This window comes from Rhipicephalus microplus, chromosome 4 (assembly GCF_043290135.1).
Source record: "Rhipicephalus microplus isolate Deutch F79 chromosome 4, USDA_Rmic, whole genome shotgun sequence".
Classification (NCBI taxonomy): Eukaryota; Metazoa; Arthropoda; class Arachnida; order Ixodida; family Ixodidae; genus Rhipicephalus; species Rhipicephalus microplus.
The window spans coordinates 124,665,905-124,684,737 of NC_134703.1; the positions used below are offsets into that span (position 1 = coordinate 124,665,905).

Consider the following 18,833-nt stretch of genomic DNA (forward strand, 5'->3'; position numbering starts at 1 on the left):
GATGCTTAGTAAATACCACTGAATTTTTTTGTGTTGATGAGAAAGCAAAGAGAAAACGAAAATTCTAATTAACAGTGATGTGTGACCCAAGAAGTCTGCTCCAAAACTAAATTTTGATGCTCCAAAACACGGCTTTTCAAGCTCAAGAGCTGCTTTAAAATTTCCCTTTTACTGCTCCGAAGCTGCTCCAAAACCGTGTTATTCCTGCTCCCAAAGCTGCTCCAAAAGACTGAAGCCCGCTTCTGCCCTATGTAATGTGTATATTTGCATCGCTCGTGTTGACACCACCAGCGTGGATTGCAAGTCAGTTTTTTATTTAGGGGGACCGCGAAATGAAAATGAAGCTGCCCGACAGTAATCTTTACTACCTCAACAAGCATCAGGCATGCTGATTCCTGTAATATTTTGGCACAATAATAAGTCAATATCTAATCACGCCCCTTTGAGATCTTAGAATTTTCGTAATTCAAAATGACAGTTTAATGCAGCCGGCTGCCATAGGCATCAGTGAGGGGACGCTGCCTCGACATTCGAAACAGTAAATGTATTGTTAACATTTGCTCATTCTAAAATAATAAACTTCTATGAAAACTAGAAAGTAATAAAATATTTTAGCAATTTTTTAGCTCACAGTGGTGCTTAAAGCCAAAAGGTGACTGCATTTCAAACCCAGTTCAGAAAGGAGAAGTGTCTGTACGGCACCTGCACCATCTTCTAGCATTTTCTGATGGATGGCGTGGTTGTCTGGGCCTTTTTGGTTCACGGTGATGGATGTGGGCACATGCGGTAAAGGCTCGTTTTGCGATTTTGCACGGCAATCAAATCGTCCTCGTGTGCATTAGTGTCAGCTGGTTGGCACGGTTTGCGCGTGTGACATCTTTAGAGCACAACAGCTGGAACAGTATGAGGCTCCAAACCTCGGGTCAACTATGGCTCAGCAGGCCTTGCTGCGTTGCCTTCTTTTATCCACGACAGAGATATTTGATTGCCCGACTCGAGATGACGTAAGCTGTAGAGTGGGCTGGGAAATTGAAATTGTGTTTTTTTAGGTATTAAGTAAACCCAGACTATGAAACGAGTCTAGGTACACAGGGTGTCTCACATAACTTGAGCCAAGAATCTGAAAGTAAAAGTCACTTAGGAGGCAAATTGAACCAAACGCATACTACTCGCACTAGCCTGTAGTTACTCAGGCAATTTTTTATTTTTCCCAATATTAATGTAATAATAATTCTTAATTGCCTAATTTTTTAGTTATGGGCTGGAAATCCAAAATACGAACACTGAGATGTAGAGCACTTTCAGAAACCACCGACTAAATTGTTTCCTGTACGATACGTCTCGCACTGTTATTTTTTCTACGTTGTAAAGAAAGCCCGTGAAATGTAAAAAGAAGCCGTGTGATGGACCGCGAGCGCACTGCTATAGTGCTGCTATAGGCTTTCTTTACAACGCGGAAAATATAACAGTGCTAGAGGTATCATACAGGAAACAATTTAGTTGGTGGTTTCTGAAAGTGCTCTACATCTCGGTGTTTATATTTTGGGTTTCCAGCCCGTAATTTAAAGAATAGGTAATTTGAATTATTAATAATTAGTATGGGGAGAAATAAAAAATAGCCTGAGTATCTTCAGGCTAGTGTGACTAATACATGTTTGATTCAATTCGCCACTGAAGTGCCTTTCATTTTGAAATTCTTGGCTCAAGTTATGTGGGACACCCTGTATATAGAATTTATGGCCAGGATTCCCAATAGTCATGTAGTTGAAAATTTTCTGGAAATGTTTCAAGACGGTTTGAGTCATCTAAGGCTTTCACCGCGTTAAAAAATGCTTTCACATTTAACACCTTTTAACTATAGATAAATTTGTATCTGGTTGAATAGGGTTTTGGGGTGAATGTATTTTCATAAAGGCCTTACTGGTAGGTTGCAAGGCTAAATGAGCTCGATAAATAAACGAAAACAAATGACAGTACGTCAAGAAATATTCTCTCATGTTGTGAACACTGTGACGTGTGGTACATTATTTCACCATAAATCAGTCTTGTTGTTGTCCAGAAGGAATAAAAAAGGAATGTTGAGAAGAAATTTGCATTTTGGAGTTTTGCCATGTTTTAGTAGTGTGTGAATATCAGTTTCTTTTCATGGGAACATTTGCAGAGGAGAGCGTCCTCAATTTGCTGACCATGGCTATGGGTGCATCTTGTGAAGACAGCGAATTCGTCAGGCTTCTGTATGGAACCAAGGTTAAAAAGGTATGTTACGCTGCTCAGTGCTTTAACAGCATGCCTTGCATTCAAGCATGTTTCTGTGTTTTGATGCAACTAACTTTGGGGGAAAAAGGTTACTGCAGTTTTCTGTTGCGTGAATTCGAGCGACACATAAGTGATTGAGTATTATAGCTTTGTGCAGTGCTGTTCGGGAGTCTCAGACTCAACTTGGCTAGCGAGCTGCAGTTGGCAACATTTAGGGACAGTGTAGAAGATAGGAGTGGGGTGTTAGTTTGACCGTGTCACCTGACGTTTCCATTTGAAAGAACACTTTTCTAATATCTTGCACATGGGTAATCTGGTCATTTGGGGAGGGATTGCGGCATCAAGATTAGCAAAACACATCGTCGATGTCCATCTCCTGAATTACTAAAACCTAGACACCAATTCTGGGATATAGAGTTTCTGTTCTTCAGTTATGTATCAACACATTGTGACCATATAGGGTGCTTTATGTAAAAAAAAAATGAAAGTAATATAGAATATGCTCAGAGCTGTTATGCCTGCGTCGCTCACCTGAGCAAACAGTGTGCTATTGGTGGCAATAGGTGAATAAATGGTGCTAGTACCATCTAGCAATGTCGTAAATTTTTATTCTTTGTGAAACGCAGCCTGTGGGCTATGTGTTTTAGACCCCTGCTTTGTGTTAACTAAGGTGGATTCATCATCCTCACTGTTTTGAGGGATTGTGTGGAGCGTGATATCGGTCTCCATAGGCACATTGACCAATGGTTATGTTGTCTGCCATTGGAGAGAAATCACTGAGTTTGCATGAATGGCACCTTGGGGTGGAGGGGTGGATAGCTGCTCCACAACTGAGTTGAGCTAAGGCAAGGGAGGCACCTTGTGCTGGTATATGTAGCTAATGGAAATTGAGAGAGAGAGGACCTGACCTTCTCAAAGAGCATTTGCAGATGCGGCAAACGGTGAAGGTTGTTTTTCACATTAACGGAAACGTTGTCTCACAGATGCCATGAATGATCACACACAGAGCAGCTAGGCTCCGTCGCCGTAATGTGGTACTGCAGTTCAAATGCGGGGTCAGTGATCCCCGCTACCACCAGTGAGGTAAAAAGGGAAAAGAGGTCTGGGTGGGGCTGAGATGCACTTTGCGACTCCTCTGGAGATTGCAATGTGACCCATTCACTTGTGCATTGCCTAAATTATCAGAGCGAAGTGTCGCAGCAATTTTTGGTGGCAGCGGGGCCGGCTATGGGATTGAGCCACTGCCCCAGCGTAGTGAACAGAAATGTTCGGTGTGATTTTGTAAATGTTTGGGCTTAGTGGGCGAGATGCATTTGTGTTTGCTTGTGCGATCAGACACCATGCTCGTTAAGTTAGTGCGTGAATGTTGTTGTCCGCACACCTGCATTGTTCTTGGCTCACAAGCACCGCCCCCATGACGATTTGTCGCTTCATCTTCTTTCTTCTTTGGTGCTTTGCACCACTGTTGTACGAAACAACATTTTAAGAAAGGACGTTCCTTTTTGGAATAACAGAGGAATGCCACCATTCCATTCATGATTCGTGGAACTGTAATGGTAGCTCTTTACATTTACCAAGGAATGATAGAGTTAACGGCGTTCCTCTTGTAAACCTTGCAAGGCATTCAACAGGCACATGTACGCTGCCGAACAGGGCGGATCGGTGACCATGTGGGTCTTCACATAACTATGACGAATCCTGGTTCTCACTTTAAGGCACCCATTTGTGGTGCACGGGAGTGAAAAATGCCTAGCTCGTGGGGTAAAAAAGAAGTTGATTTTTTACAGTGGGGCTGTTCTGCTCAAGGTTGGCTGTGCGTTGTAGGCAGAAAATTATCATCGTCATGAACCCTCGTGTGTTCTCGTCTTTTTGCGCTTTGCTTCACTCCCAGATCACGTGCGCTTATTTGTACGCCGTGAAGTGCAAGAGCTCTCATCGATGAGATAATGAGCACAGAGTAAGCGAAAGAAAGAGACACAGAAAAAGAAAAAGATTAATTCTTGGCGAAAAAATATATATATATATATATCGGTGAGGCGAGATTTGAGACCACTTACCCACAATTCGAAGGCAAGCGTCAAAAGCATTTGGCTGTACAATTTCTTTTTCTTTCATAGTATTTGCTCAACACAGGCATGACACTTCGCCGCAATTCAGTACAGACTGAAAAATAAGAAGTTCATTCTGCTCGTACTGCGCCCCAACGACGAACACACAGCAGTAAAGAATGCGCATTCAAATGTAGAGCAAATGCATAAAATAATGGTCATTGTAGACTAGAACGATGATAAGAATAAACACCTCAACAATGCATATGTTATTCTGGCTGACTAGTCATCCCAGTGAAGTGGGATGTTGAAGAAATCATTGATTCAGCATTTCTTTGCATTATGCACTCATGCTAATAATGTAGCATAGCCTTTTATTGTACAGTATAGTAAGAGGGTGGAAAAAGCGGAGGGGAGAGGTAGTACAGAGAAAGAGAGAGAAAAAGAAAGAGGCAGAAAGAGAGAAATAGAAAGATAGGGAAGATCGTGAAAGAAGATAGAAGGTGAAAGTAATGCAGAGAGAGATTGGGAAAGAAAGATGTATAACGAATGACAAAAACACAGGAAGAAAGGGTGAAAAATACTCAAGGAGAACGAAATATACAAAAATATGTTTGCTAACTTTGCTAAGGAGATGCGAATGTATGTCCTGGACGTTATTTTCTACTCGCACTGAAATATTGAATCCGCACTGATTAAGCGGCTAAGCATTGTTCCTTTCAGTAATTTCGTGTGAAAGAAATTCAATTATATTGGTGCATTTCTATGGAATATCTCAAGCACACTACTCTGACGGTACCTCCGAAGGCAGACATGAGAAGTGTCGCATGTGTTGGACTTAAAATGGATGAGCACGAAAGTTGCAGTGAAGCCGATGGTCTCTAAAAAACAGATTTAGGAACATTTCTTTAGGTTTCTATTACTTACTTATGACCTGCTGTCAGTGATGTTAAATTAGTTTAATATGTGCAGCTTGATGTCTTTTGAATTGCTCTCTTTATTTTGCCTTAGGATTGTTCAACGGTATATATATTTATTAAAAAGTCAAATGTAACAATAGTGGAATGACATGTCCCAATTTTTTAAATACAACGGGAACTCGTTCCGCTATTGAAAAGGAATGAGGAACGAGATTCTGTTACTGTTTTCGAGGACCGTATACAACACTGCTTTGCACACACACGCTCCTCGAATTGCAGTATCGTGTTTTCAGTTTCATTGACTGAAAAATTTTATATAGAGGCTCTGTGCAACATGAGGCATCTTTTTTCTTAAAAGGTGACCCAATTGGTGTAAGAAACTTGGTTCGAAAGAGCCGTTCAGGAGTTCTTGGAGCTTGGCCTCGCCAGAGTTTTTTCATATTAAAATACAGTAGAGCCTCTTTATAAGAGAAACTGATGTATGAAACAAGTGAGTATAAAAGACACTAGTGTGCATACATTTAAATACAGGTTGATCAGAAAATGAGCTCATCAGACCCTGCTTATAAGACACACATCATCTAAGAGACAAGAACTGCACCCCGGTGCATGTGTCTTGTGAAGGAGTTCAGCTGTAGTGCATACAACATGGCTGAGACCTGGTGCTAACTTCAAGTTGAGAGATCTCACATGATTGATATCTTAATGCACTTGAAGTGATGCGGCACATATTTTTGTGTTAGTCTTGATGGCATGCCAAGTGAGCTCACATTATGACTTTATGTTTTTTGTATCTTTTCGCTATCTACATTACAACCAGTATGACAAGCCGGACCTTTCCGAGCTTCCAAACGAGCTTTCCCAGCTCAGCGACAACCTCGACATTGCCACAGCCGTGGCTGAGAAGTGCTACTATAATTGTGACTATAAGCGTTGCTATTCCATCACTTCTTTGTGAGTACCTTCATGATTCTTTTTTTTTTTTTCATCTACTATATACATGCTGTTATGAAAATGGTAACTAGTTTGAGAGCCCAAGCACTTTTAATCATGCTGTGTCAATTGAGAAGTGTAAGCATATCAACTATAGCTCTTAACTTGACCTCGATGAGAATGATGTAGTAGTTGAATGAATAATCTGGTTTTACGATTTCAGGATTGGTGTTCAGAAATGCAAAGATACATGTGTAACATCATGGAACATATCATTTAGCACTCAACAAATACAATTATACAAAAGGAATTGAAATAAATCACACAGACTTATGAACTCCTACCCTGAGAACAACTTAAGTCTTTTAAACAGTCTCAGTTATTGCTGATGCAGTGGTTTGATCTAACTGGTTCCCATCGTTATGGTTTGAAGCAGAGTTCATCTTAATCTTTTTGTGTCTGAAACAATCTAGGAGACCTCTTGTTTCTTGCCGCACTCTAATGAGTTAGTCATGTCCTGTGCTCAGGTTTGTCCCACTTGCCACATCAGCATTGCAATGACTTGGTGTCATGTGGCGTGTCTGGCCAACTGAAGACAGGCTTGCGCATCTGCTTTACATATCTTGTGCTACACAATGTAGCACATGCACCACCAATATTCAAGAGCTAGTTGCTGTCGGTACAGGAGAAGTGCGCACGCAATGTTAGGTAAATCATTGTGCTGCTGTTGAGGGGAACTTGAGCAGGTTTGATCAAAACATTGGCACATTTGAACTTCATTGAATAGCCTCCAAAGATGTGAGACAGAAATTTGCGATAAATGGTTGGTGTGAGCCATTAACAAATAGAAGTGGTATTGAGGAGACTTAATAATTGCTAAAATAAGAGAGAATTCAGTGATGATTTAGGTGTCCCAATGAAACGTGTGCCAGCAGCGGTTTCTAGTGAGCTCCGGTAAGAATCGTGTATGTGCTTGCATCAAATTTTGAGCCATGTTTTTTTGTGCAAGCCCTGGAAGCCATGTGTCGTGCTCGTTATGTGTCGGCAGTACCCAGACCACGCAAAAGTGACTTTGTGACGGATGATTGTGCACTGATACTTGCCTCGTTGTCTTTATTGTAGGGTGCTTAATAGAGACCCCTACCTCATGGAGTGTCTTCCCATCCACATATCGTGTCTGATGGAGCTGGGGAAATCCAACGGTGAGCTACGTCCTCATCCTATGTTGTGTCCGTGCGAGACAAACAATGATCTAAGCATCCCTCGATTACGGCTGTTTCGCATCGGGTGCTTATATCCGGAGAATTTCGTAATCTTACGACGCTGCCACATTGTCTGGCCTTCTTGACGATGCGCCTTTCCTAGGAACCAATCCTGTTGCTTTTGTACTACCCCCTTCGTGCATTATGTAACCTGCTTAAGAGGTGTACCTCATTATCCCAACTAAAATACCTCAGTCTTGTTTTCGCTAATCACTTCTGCTGTCTTCCCATCTCATAATGTTACATCTGTCATTTGCTGTAAAAACCGGAATATAGGTCAACCCTCTAAAATTTGAATCTCTGATAAAATAAAATAAATTTTTATAAATCGCAAAGTATAGCAGCGCACCCTTACCTTGGTAAATATGCAACACAACCAGCTGCACGGTGGTGACATTCTTTTTTATTTGGAGACCAAGTTTACGTAAACGTCAGAAGGCCACCAAGTACTTTCATTCAGACTTGTCGAAACTTGAGCCCGCCGATGCCCGCTTTTCACTAGTAACGTCCCAGTGTGCATCGTCCTCTGTTTCATCCGATGCATTGTAGATGCAGCATTTGCAGAAAGATAGAAGTATGCCGCCTCAGTGAAAAGCCCTTCCACTTTGTACATGGGCGCACCCACGATGGTGATCCCTTGAACTGCATCCTCATGAGCCCAGAGTCGCACGCTATCTCGAGAGCTTTCACGCGGATGCTGCACTCCTCTGTCACGGTTAGTGACCTTGCACGCAACTCGCAGATGAATTCGATGAGTGGCATTTCTAGATCGAGGTGCCCTGCAGTCCATCCATGAAATGAAGTTTTTTTTTTTTTGGTTGCTGCAGGATGTGATGCACTGCTTTTGGCTCCTCCAGTATCAGACGCTTTTCTCCGATGCATTGAATTTCCGCTGTGCCGCCAGGTTGCCGTGTGCTTTGGCCTACTCCAATAACGTTTTTCTTAAAGTCTATTTCAAACTGCTATTGACTACCACTCATTTTTTAAGGAAATAGAAAAAGGGAAACAGCAGATTGACAGCAGATAATCGAAGCAAAATGGTGTTGCTGGAACACTGTAGGCCTTGCCTAGCCTTGCGCAACGACGAGGCTGCTGATGCTCACGACAGCAATGGATGCTTTCGACTTCAGCTGTCCATTGTTGCAAGACTTCCACATTTTTTTTCTGTCAATGATCGGAATGTAGGGTTGACTTTTCATAGCATTTTTTTAAAAGAAAAATTCTATCTATATTCCGATTTTTATGGTATTTGTCGGCTCATTGCATGGTCCTCAACTCGGGGAGCTCAAAAGTTTCTTCCTCATATTAGTGCCAGCAGTATGCTACTATTTATTTTGAAGGATAGCAGTGAACTGCTGCTTGTGGCTTTGCAGCACTCTCAAAAGTTTTGCTTATACTGTGGGCCACTTTAAGTATTTATGTTGTCTAGGTTTATGTGCTGTCAGATCCATCCTGCATGCTGACTGGCAATGCCAATTAGTTTTTCTCTAGGTGGGCTGAGTAACTTTAAATTCTTAAGCCATCGAAACTTCTGCCTTTTAGGGTAGTTTTATTTAGCTATGAACAATTATCATCAGTTCTGTTTACTGTGTTTTAGTCTGGAAAAATTGGTGCTCACAAGTTTTCTTTCAAGAATTATTTGTCATGCTGATGGAACTTGTGTCTTCTGTCAACCAGAAGTGTCTGGCATGCAGCATTCAAGAGGCCCTGCTAAGCCTTTTGAACATGGTGACACTAGCTGAACAATGCCACACCATATGTGGCAGAGAATATACAAATTCTAATCATGAGCAGCCGAAAATCGCTCCCTCTTCCTCCTGTAAACTACGCAGCACGTGAAACCAGGCAGGTACAGTAGGTATTGGCTGATCTCATTTACAATATGCCAGCCCTGCATCTTTGAGGCCATGTGGTGCGTCATGCCTGTGGTATGCACCACATCTGAACCAAAAGTAGCACCTAGTAAAGCAAAAAAAAATATAGAAAATGCTCAAAGCCATTACATGTGACAATATCTTTCAAAGCATGCATTAGCTCATTCGGCTCCTGTGTAGCATCAAGTGCACTGATTTCCGTGAACGGAGAGATAAAGTGTGCAGCTCGAGTCGTAACAACATTGATTACTCATTGATGGATTTGAAATATTCATAAGCTTGCAAAGGTGCTACAGGGCCCTTTTAACGAAAGAAATGGCATGACAGGTGATAGATGTGAGATAGGTGGCTGTTGCTTGGCGAAAAGATGAACCAAAAGATGAGTTTCCAGGAATTGACCCATAAACCTTGCCTTTCATGGTTCTCGGCCATTCATTATGTGTGAGCGTTGATGGAATATTATGCCTTTGATTTTTTGTGCTTCACCACTAATTGTAGAGTACTTAACAAAGCTATGCTGTGTAGCCTATGTTCCAAGGTCACCTCGCTGTTCTGAGTAGCTTCATTCCGAGTAAGTTTCTGTGTCTTGTATTTGACAGATTTGTTCTACTTGGCCCACAAGCTTGTCGATATGTACCCCGAAAACGCTGTAAGTGTGCATTTTTTAAAATTTTTTACCTCTGTATTTATATGTTTGAAAGACTGGCTTTTGTTGATGTTAGGAGATTTCTGACTCTTACGGTAGATGCAGCTATGCCAGCTTGCTTTAAAATCTTGTTCAAGAACATCTAGTTACTTGCAGATGGTATAATAGAACTGAAGTTAACCTTTGTTTAGTTTTTGAATTATATAGTGAATGTGGCTGCATCATGTGCACTTTTGCACTGGTTGGAGATTGACCAACTCCTATACAAGTTCGCATAAAGAAACTATAGAAAAGGGCGGCACATTATTTTTGCATACATTCGTCGCTGTTGGCAAGTTCTATTTCAACTGCATTATGCAGTGCACCAAGTCCTAGAGCCTATTCCCAGCCGGTAAGTGACTGGGTGTTTAAAAAAAGTGAGCACAGCTCAACCGGTTTGCACCACTGTTGCCTACACAAGCAGAGTCAATGTGATTCCAAAGGCAGCAAACTCTAGGAACACGTTCATTTGGTTCTCTTTCTCTGGTTGGTTATCTGAGCCAAAGATTTCTTGGCACTCCATGGAGTAGCAAAGTGGGTTCACCTGCAACTTCAGAAGTCAGCGGCGTTTTCTCGTCAAAGGCCGCTGACTTCGTCAAAGGTGCTGACTTCCTCGTCACATGCAAGCCTTCACCAATTGACGCTCACTTCGGACTGACATCATGATGTAGGTAAAAGCAGCGCTGCAAAGTTAAGGACCAAAAAAAAACTGGACTATACGAAGACAAAGGGTATCTAACAACTGAATTTATTGAAACGAAAAAACCAAGAAGGGGGTGGGGCAGTAATTACACTCCTGCGCCAACTGCACCAAAGTGCGCCAAATCAGATTTACTGCGTCATCCTGATAACTCTGCGAAGACGGAAGTGTTGCTGTCTTCCATCATGTCTTCGATATAGGCAAGCGTGGTGCCTTTGCTCACGTGCTTGTATTCATTGCTGAAGTTCAAAAGCATCACTGTAGCTTTTCCTCTTCGCAGCTCGGCTATTTCTCTGGCGACACAAATCTTGGGGTTGATCAACAGGTACTGGACGCCTTCAACAACGCCTTCAACAACGCCTTGCGAAAATACCTGTGTGCCGACAGAAATGCTGACGCTAGAGCGAGGGGGAATGGTGACGTGTTCTTCCAGCACATTTAAGGCGCGCTTTCCTGATGGCGTGTGCGGCGGCAGTGCTTTTTCTGTCATCTGAGGTTGATGATTGCCCCGTGAAGGGCTAAGAAGTGTAGACCAAGAATGATGTCTCTGGAGCAAGGTTGTAGGACTACAATGCTTGCAGGGTAAATTTGGTTGTTTATGAAGACTCTCGCTGTGCAGATTCCTGCCGGCGTTACTAAGTGACCTCCAGCTGTCTGGATCTCGGGGCCTTCCCACGTGGTCTTCACTTTCTTCAACTTCGTGGCGAACGCTCTGCTGATGACAGAATAGTCGTCTCTGTTGTCGACGAAAGCTGTCAGATTGGGGTCCTCGATAAGAACGTCGACGTCGCTAGTTCGTCGTAATGCGTTGCAGTTGGGCTGTGGCGTCGGGTCATGATTACGTCGTCTTGTTCCGATGCTTCCGTGTTGTGCCACTAGGTCGTCTTTGGTACGCGAGGTTTCGATGACAGGGCTCGCTGCGGATACCATCGTGTTTTTAAGGTTTCGTCATGGCATTGTCGGCGGCAGCAGAAGATCTTCGGTAGTTTGTCGTACAGCAACCGCCCCATCCATCCGTCGGTTGGTGCCGACGCATTTTCTGTTCAGCTTGTCCACTTAACAGCGAAACGTGCTCTTCGCGGGGGCTCGTAACGTCTAGCTTTATTAGTAGCGTGAAAATGTGGTGGCAATTCATCAACGGACATTGTTCTTTTCAGGAATGCTGCTGATAGCTTGTTTGAAGGGTTGTGAGGCACGTAAATAAAGCAATGTTCATTTATAACTGTATGTGTGCCGCCAGAGTTTTGTAGGAAGCAACAGGTTGTGCTGTTTTCGGACCGCTTTGCAGCGGCTAAATCATGGATTGCTTTTGGATCGATAAACTCAAGGATCACTGAGAATCCCTAAAGACCTGCATGGCATTGGTATAATCATTAAGTTTCAATGGATTCCATCACATGTAAATATAGCAGGTAATGAGGCCGCTGACAGACTTGTCCGGAGTGCTCTGGAGCTTACACCAATGAAGAAGGCTCCCAAAGACAATCAGCGTATCTTACGAGAAGCTGTCAATAAGCATTTTGGCTCGTTATGGCTGATGCCTCACCAGCCATGTGTGACGCAAGGGCTATCATGGGAAGAGGCCTGCTTGCTTCATCGCATCCGCACGGGATCCGTGCGTACCCCAGCATGGCTCCACAAAATCCGACTCTCCGCGGCGCCCTTGTGCCTGAAGTGCAAGGAAAACGGTGATATAGAACACTATTCGCTTAAATGTCGTGAGCTTAAGAAGGAGCGGCAAGGTTTATTCGAGGAACTGCAACAGTTAGGCTCGCCATGTGACAGCGTGACTGATATTGTGTTTCCTCGTGGTTCCTCAATCTTCAGGAAACAGGTGTCTCGACTTCTCTTGAATTTTTTATGGCTACAGACCTCGTATGTGACTGGTGATAAGTGACAATTATGTGTGGGGTATAGTGCAGTGAGATAGACATCTGGCACAATGCTGCACGTGGAACAGCACAAAGACCGCCATCTTATGCAGGCTTACGTTGCGCTATGCACGATATTTATTTTAAAAGCCTGCTCATCCTTAGTTATAAAACAATCAAAGGACATTAGCTACAATTAGCAAAGAGGAAACTGGGCGGGGCAATTGCCTGCAAATTATGCAAGGCTAGATCCACCGGCTACCTACAACATTCTTAACCTTAACCTAATGTTTGTCATGTCTACTTTTGGACATCGTGATCTAATTTTTCATGCTTCACATCCACAGAACAACACGTGAATGCTGGAAATGCATTGACACTTTTCCTTTAATATACTTTATTCATGAATCTTCGTCAGAAGCGGTGTTTCGTAATGCCTTCCACCTACGTCTGCGTTTGTATTCGCTGTTGCGGCAAGAGCCGCTAAAAGACCCAGCCTTTTTTCGAGATCGCTAGGGTCTGAATTAAAAATTTTGGTGTGCTTTTTTAAAAATAACATCTCATTAATAAAATCATGTCTCTTGGTCGGAGCAGCCACAATTAGGTTTTAATACACGCAGCTTTCTGTAGTGAGGCCATCACTGCCAGCTCTGGTGTCGGAAGGCTCACTGTGAAGCGGCTACGCCTCGTTACGCATCCGCCTCTCGTTTCTTAGGGCCAACAGCCGACGGTTAGAAAAAAAAATATTGGACATCAGGGCATCGCATTTATTGCTTCATTTCTTGGGGGGGGGGGGGGTCCTTGAGTCGTCTGAGGCGTGTGCATAACGTACCCTATGTTTTTTTTCTACGCACTGCTTTCTAAAAGACACTACAGTGAACTCCCTTTAAGACGAACTCTGTTAAGACAAATTCTTGCCTAAGACGAACAACATATGAGTGTTTGTTTGGTTTCCCATAGACTCAATGCGAAAAAATCTGCTTAAGACGAACCGCATAACACGCCTCTTATGCTATTATGAACACTCGTAACAACCAACAAGGACGAAGGTTCTTGCAAATACTTCATTCGTTCCTTGCAAATACTTCAAAATTTTCAATGATTTAAATTCGAAACAAAGTGGAATACCCTACTATTCATTTGAATATTCTAAGCATTTGAATATTCACACAAGCCTACTAAATACTCTACATGAAAGCATAGTTTTTATCAAGCTGAGCTAAATAAATGCTTTTTCTTGTTCCTTTACTCCCCATTGTAAGCATACTTCATTCCATGTTTTCAAGCAACATATTTAGGTGTACTGGGCATGCTAGCATTTGGTTTTTTGGGTACTTCAGATAAGATGAACTCATAATAAAACGAAGAAGTGATCGAGGTCCCTTGGAGTTCGTTTTCAAGGGAGTCTACTGTATAGGGGGCTAAGACAGAATGCCCTAGCCACATAAAACATCGCTGCTGAAGGAAAACAAGGTTTGTTAAATGGTGTAGTTTCAGCACAGAGAAATGAGTGGTGGAGGAGCTTGGCTTTATGAGACTAGCTAAATAACGTCATGTTACGCCCATCAGTATATTCAGCTGTGAAGAAAAAGAATCTTTTTTATGCTTAAAATTATTGTAGGGAAATCAATTGGGACTGTTCGAGTCTCTCACATTATACATCGTAGCAATTTTCTACCAAATCTGCTGATAACCACATAGGCGTATTTATAATTTTCTTCCATGAAGCATGTTTTTATTCAACCGCTATTCTGTTCATTTGCTACAAAAATAATCACTGAACAAGTTTCTCCAGAATGCTCAATAGTATGATGCCATTATTTTTGCATCGTCAACTAAAATAAGTAGACCTCCGAAGATGATTGGCTCCATGAGATTCGCAATGAATCGAAATATTTCTAGCTCTTCACAAGAGCCCCAAAATTCATGTCCTTGAATGTAAATGTTACTTGCTTCTCAGTGAAGTTAGGTGCTCCAGATTGCTCCAGAACGGAAAATTTTGCTGCTCCAAAAGTTGCTCCAAATCAGATGACCTCGGTAGCATCACTGGGGTGGGGTGAAGTACAAAAGAAAGGGCACTGAAGGCAAACCACGCACCATTTTACTGGAGCACTATCTATGCAGTAAAACACCTGCTGTTATCAAACTCAATATTGTTAGATGCTCTTTGTCTGCGTATAGTCCTGTTTTCTTGGTCCTTAAGTTTGCAGCGCTGCCCTTACCTACAGCAAAGGCAGCAAGCACTAGTTGTTACAATTAGCCCCCCACACAAGCTTTTTTGGTGTCATGAATTGAACGGCTGGCGACCTTGCTTGCATTCAACATTGTCGATTGCAGTAGTGCGACTGTTCTTTTAGTGGCGAGGCAATCTTGCTGCCGGACTTCAGTCATCTGGACGGGGCCTCTCCGGACTTCCTAAGTTGTGTCAGACTGCAGTGGTGTGTTTACTTACTGCTGCTGCAGCGTATTGCATTCAAGCATGCCTGAAAAAATTATTCTTCTTTCATAGTAATCAGTCAAAGGCAAAAGACACCTTTCATACAACTTGATGCGACTTTGTTTAATCTTAAGCATACAAATGAATAAATTTGCACGGTGTCTGGCAAAAAACGGCAGCATATTCAGTGCATCTTTTACAAGCCTATGTGCAGCACAGCTTTTCCTCATAATCATCTTTCATTACATGACATGTTGCCTGTTCTTTTAAATAGGGGATAATGTCCAGGATGTGAACGATCATTTCTGAACATACATGTTTAAGGGGCCTTCTCTGGACTACCTATAACAGCGAATAAAATGGAAACAACAAGTTGATTAAGAGACTGGAAGTAGAAAAGGGAAGTGAACAGAATTGGGGGACCCTTAAACTTCGCCTTTGAGTTGAACACAATAGCAATATTCGCTTGCACACACTCGTACGCACGCATGCACACATGTGGGTTATTGCCTTTTTTAATTGCTGGCCTGTCATCATTGCTCTGTAGAGAGCTACACTGTGTTGCAAGGAAAGCCTAAGCTCAAACGCCTTCGGGCTCCTGTCTTTATTTACAAGCACCTCGAATATTTGCTCACGGCCAGAGCTGCTTTTTCGCTCACAAGCAGGGGCGCCACTACTGACGCTGCTAGCACTGGGCTTTCGGCAAAATAAGCCCTTTAACACTATTGCATTTAGAGGAATCGGACGTGGTGACTGAAAGGTAAGAAGGCTATCGGAAGTTGGAAGCAGAAATATAAATGAAAAGACATCTTGTGCTGATGCTAGAAAACTAGCATGCTGTTTTACTGAAGTCATTTTCATAACAAAAATTTCATAGCACATTCTGAGGACCGCTTGTTTGCTTAGTGGTATGTTTTTCTAATGTTATTATTTTCATAGTGGTGCGATGCTTCAATCTCTAGTCTCTTTTGAGCTGCAATGTTCATTCTGTGTGGTTTTGCCTTTCTTCACACTAGATATCATGGTTTGCTGTTGGTTGCTACTACTACCTAATAGGCAAAGCAGGTTCTGCGAGGCGTTACCTCAGGTGAGTGTGCACTTTGCCCTTGCGCTTACAATAATATTTAGAGGCTTTATTCTAAAGTCAATCTCTAGAGTTCCTCTAGAAAGTTGCAGCTATGGCTAAAGACCACTACGGCAGAATTCTAGAGAACATGAAAAGCCCAATTTTAGTTCAACCAACACGGAATAATATTTGCTGCTGAGATATTTAATAACACTCAGATGCTTCAAGCGACAAACGCAGCACAGTTTTGAGATGTATTACCAGTAAATAATGAACCTGCTGATATCTTTGTAAATGTTGCACCTAGCAACCCATCCCAAATGAAGGATGCAAAGCTAAATGTTCCGAAAAACCGTAGACTCGTTAAACAAAACCTGGAGAACCAGGGAAATATGTTCCATGTAACCTAGATGTGTATAGCTACGCGAAATAGAAATGCGGATGCATCAAGTGAACTGTTCCGTGTCATACCTTCCCTAGAGAAGTACTACAGTGCTATTGCACTGTACAGCCATAGTGGCTAGGCTGAAAGCATGACTTGAATTGGCGAATTTCTTGGATGGGAACACTGACATGCCATACATTTTTGCATAGCACGGACATATCCCTGAAATCTTATGCGTGCATGATGCTGTCACTGCATCTGTCACTGCATCTGCCGCTTTGGGAACACATGACGTCACGATACTTGGTGCCCAGCCCTGAATGGGCTGGCATGTCACTGGCACGTACTCATGTACTGACCCAATTACAGCCATCTGTTCAAAACAGCATTAAATAAACATTGCATGTTAGAATAATTGCATCTTCTTTGTGCAATTCCATCATTCTTTCAATTTTTCTGGGTTTTTTGCATTTCATTTAGCACAGATGTAGGAAACTTTTGTTCAAGGATTTGACATTTAAAATATAAGCAGAAGCACTGTAGGAACAGCATTGAAGACACAATGTGTTGCACTGACGTACTGTAGCAGAACAGCTTGATACCGTTTAGCATAACAACTCCTGGTTTGTTTCTCTGAAAGGGGCCTTGCGCTGACATTTCACTTGACGAGTCAGGCATTCTTTGTGTGATTCCGAAGTGAATGCTAAAATAAATATGAAAATTCCCAAAGGGAAAGAAAACTTATTCAACTTACACAGTCACGATAAAAGCTGCCTATGGAAGCAGGCACGCTCTTTCAAATTCTACTTGTCTAGCAACGTGTGCTGCTCCCATTCCAAATGCAGCTTTCATTCAGTTGCTGCAGAAGTAATCGTTCAATGCGGACTTTCTGTTACAAAACACAGCCAGGCAACTTTCTGATGGCTGATTTACCTTAATAAACATTTGTTAGCGACAGCAAAAAAAAAAATTGTTGCTTTAACAAACAGTTTAACTGCAGCGCTCGTGTTACATTATTGCTGTTGGGTACCACTCGGCTAACTGCAATTGAACACTTGTGAGAGCTCTACATAAATTTAACAGCTGTAGGAAGAGTGATACTAATGTCAAGAAGTAATGATGTCCAACTAATTGAAATGGGACTGTCTGTAATAACAATGATAATAATAATAATAATACTAATAATAATACATTACAAAACCACAAGGCAAATTCGAAAGATGCTGTTGTACAGGGCTCCAGAAATTCTGACCACCTGCGATCCTTACATTTGTCCTCAATTGCAATGTGGCTGCTGCAGTCCTGATTTGCTTGAACATGCAAGTAACCAGCCTTGTGCCTCACGCCCTCAACTGAAAAATGTATGGCTCGCAACGCTGCAGTCGGTTTAAAAACTGATTCCTAGAGCACATCAAAATGTCGATTTTGTTTTCGGTGCTTTTGTTGCTGTTGCCAAAGAAGGTTTGTCAGGTCCTTAAGCAAGCCAAAAGTGGAATAAAAGCAACATAGGGTGAGGAAGGGGTTCATTGCTTCTTTTGCCGAAGCACTCATGCTGTTAATTTCATGATTTTCATTTCGTTATCCACCTAACATGTGGCTCGGGACTGCCTGCTCCTGTACATTTCTACACAGCAAGGCCACCGTATTGGACCAGGTGTTTGGTCCGGCCTGGCTCATGTATGGCCACTCGTTCGCCATGGAAAGTGAGCATGACCAGGCAATGGCAGCTTACTTCAAGGCACTCCAGCTAATCAAAGGGTGAGGAATGTCATCGTTTGGCTTGGTGTCATCAATTGTGATCTGTGAATAGTTTTCTTCATGTATTTCTTTAATCTCCACTTCTTGGCCCTCACGTTTGTCTTCAGTGTTGTCACGCATTACCTTGCTTTTAAACGCAATGCGCTGTGCCCTGTCGCATGAAGTGCATCGCAGAAGTGTGGATGGTAGTTTAAAGGGACACCGAAAGAAACAATGACTTGGTTTAGATTGTCAAAGTGTACTCTGAAGACTTTTAACTCGTTGTTTCACTATAGTAATTTCATTATTAGCAGAGAAAATAGTGACTGAAGTGTAATTTTTAAATATCGTGCCGAATTTTCGTGCATGTCAAAGACTTCGCAATGTATTTTTCATATTTTTCTACATTAACTCGATGAAATTTTCTGCAACTTCATATGCTAGGTTTATGGCACCCGCAGAGGACAGTGCACATCTTGTTTATCAAGTGGAACTTACGAAACACCCAGTAGAAGCCTTCAAAATTTACGACGTCACGGTGTTTAGTGTGGGAATATCGTGTTGGCGTCTCTACCCGCATTTCCTTTTGTTGATTTTCCTCGCTTACCGTACTTTGCGTCGAGGTGAGAGTGGTGTTTTCAGAATTGTGAAGTTGTTCT

At 42.3% G+C, this 18,833-nt stretch overlaps 1 protein-coding gene across 2 annotated transcripts in view; it reads left to right on the forward strand.

The window, feature by feature from the left end:
- The window catches only part of Cdc16 (cell division cycle protein 16), a 53,052-nt gene that overhangs the window by 10,119 nt on the left and 24,100 nt on the right, over positions 1 to 18,833 (forward strand). For both annotated transcript variants that reach the window (XM_037423403.2, XM_075893624.1), the window contains 6 exons: positions 2,162 to 2,256; positions 6,045 to 6,178; positions 7,280 to 7,359; positions 9,893 to 9,942; positions 16,003 to 16,073; positions 18,070 to 18,195. In XM_037423403.2, the coding sequence (XP_037279300.2) occupies positions 2,162 to 2,256; positions 6,045 to 6,178; positions 7,280 to 7,359; positions 9,893 to 9,942; positions 16,003 to 16,073; positions 18,070 to 18,195 (556 nt within the window). The remainder of the gene's footprint in view (positions 1 to 2,161; positions 2,257 to 6,044; positions 6,179 to 7,279; positions 7,360 to 9,892; positions 9,943 to 16,002; positions 16,074 to 18,069; positions 18,196 to 18,833) is intronic.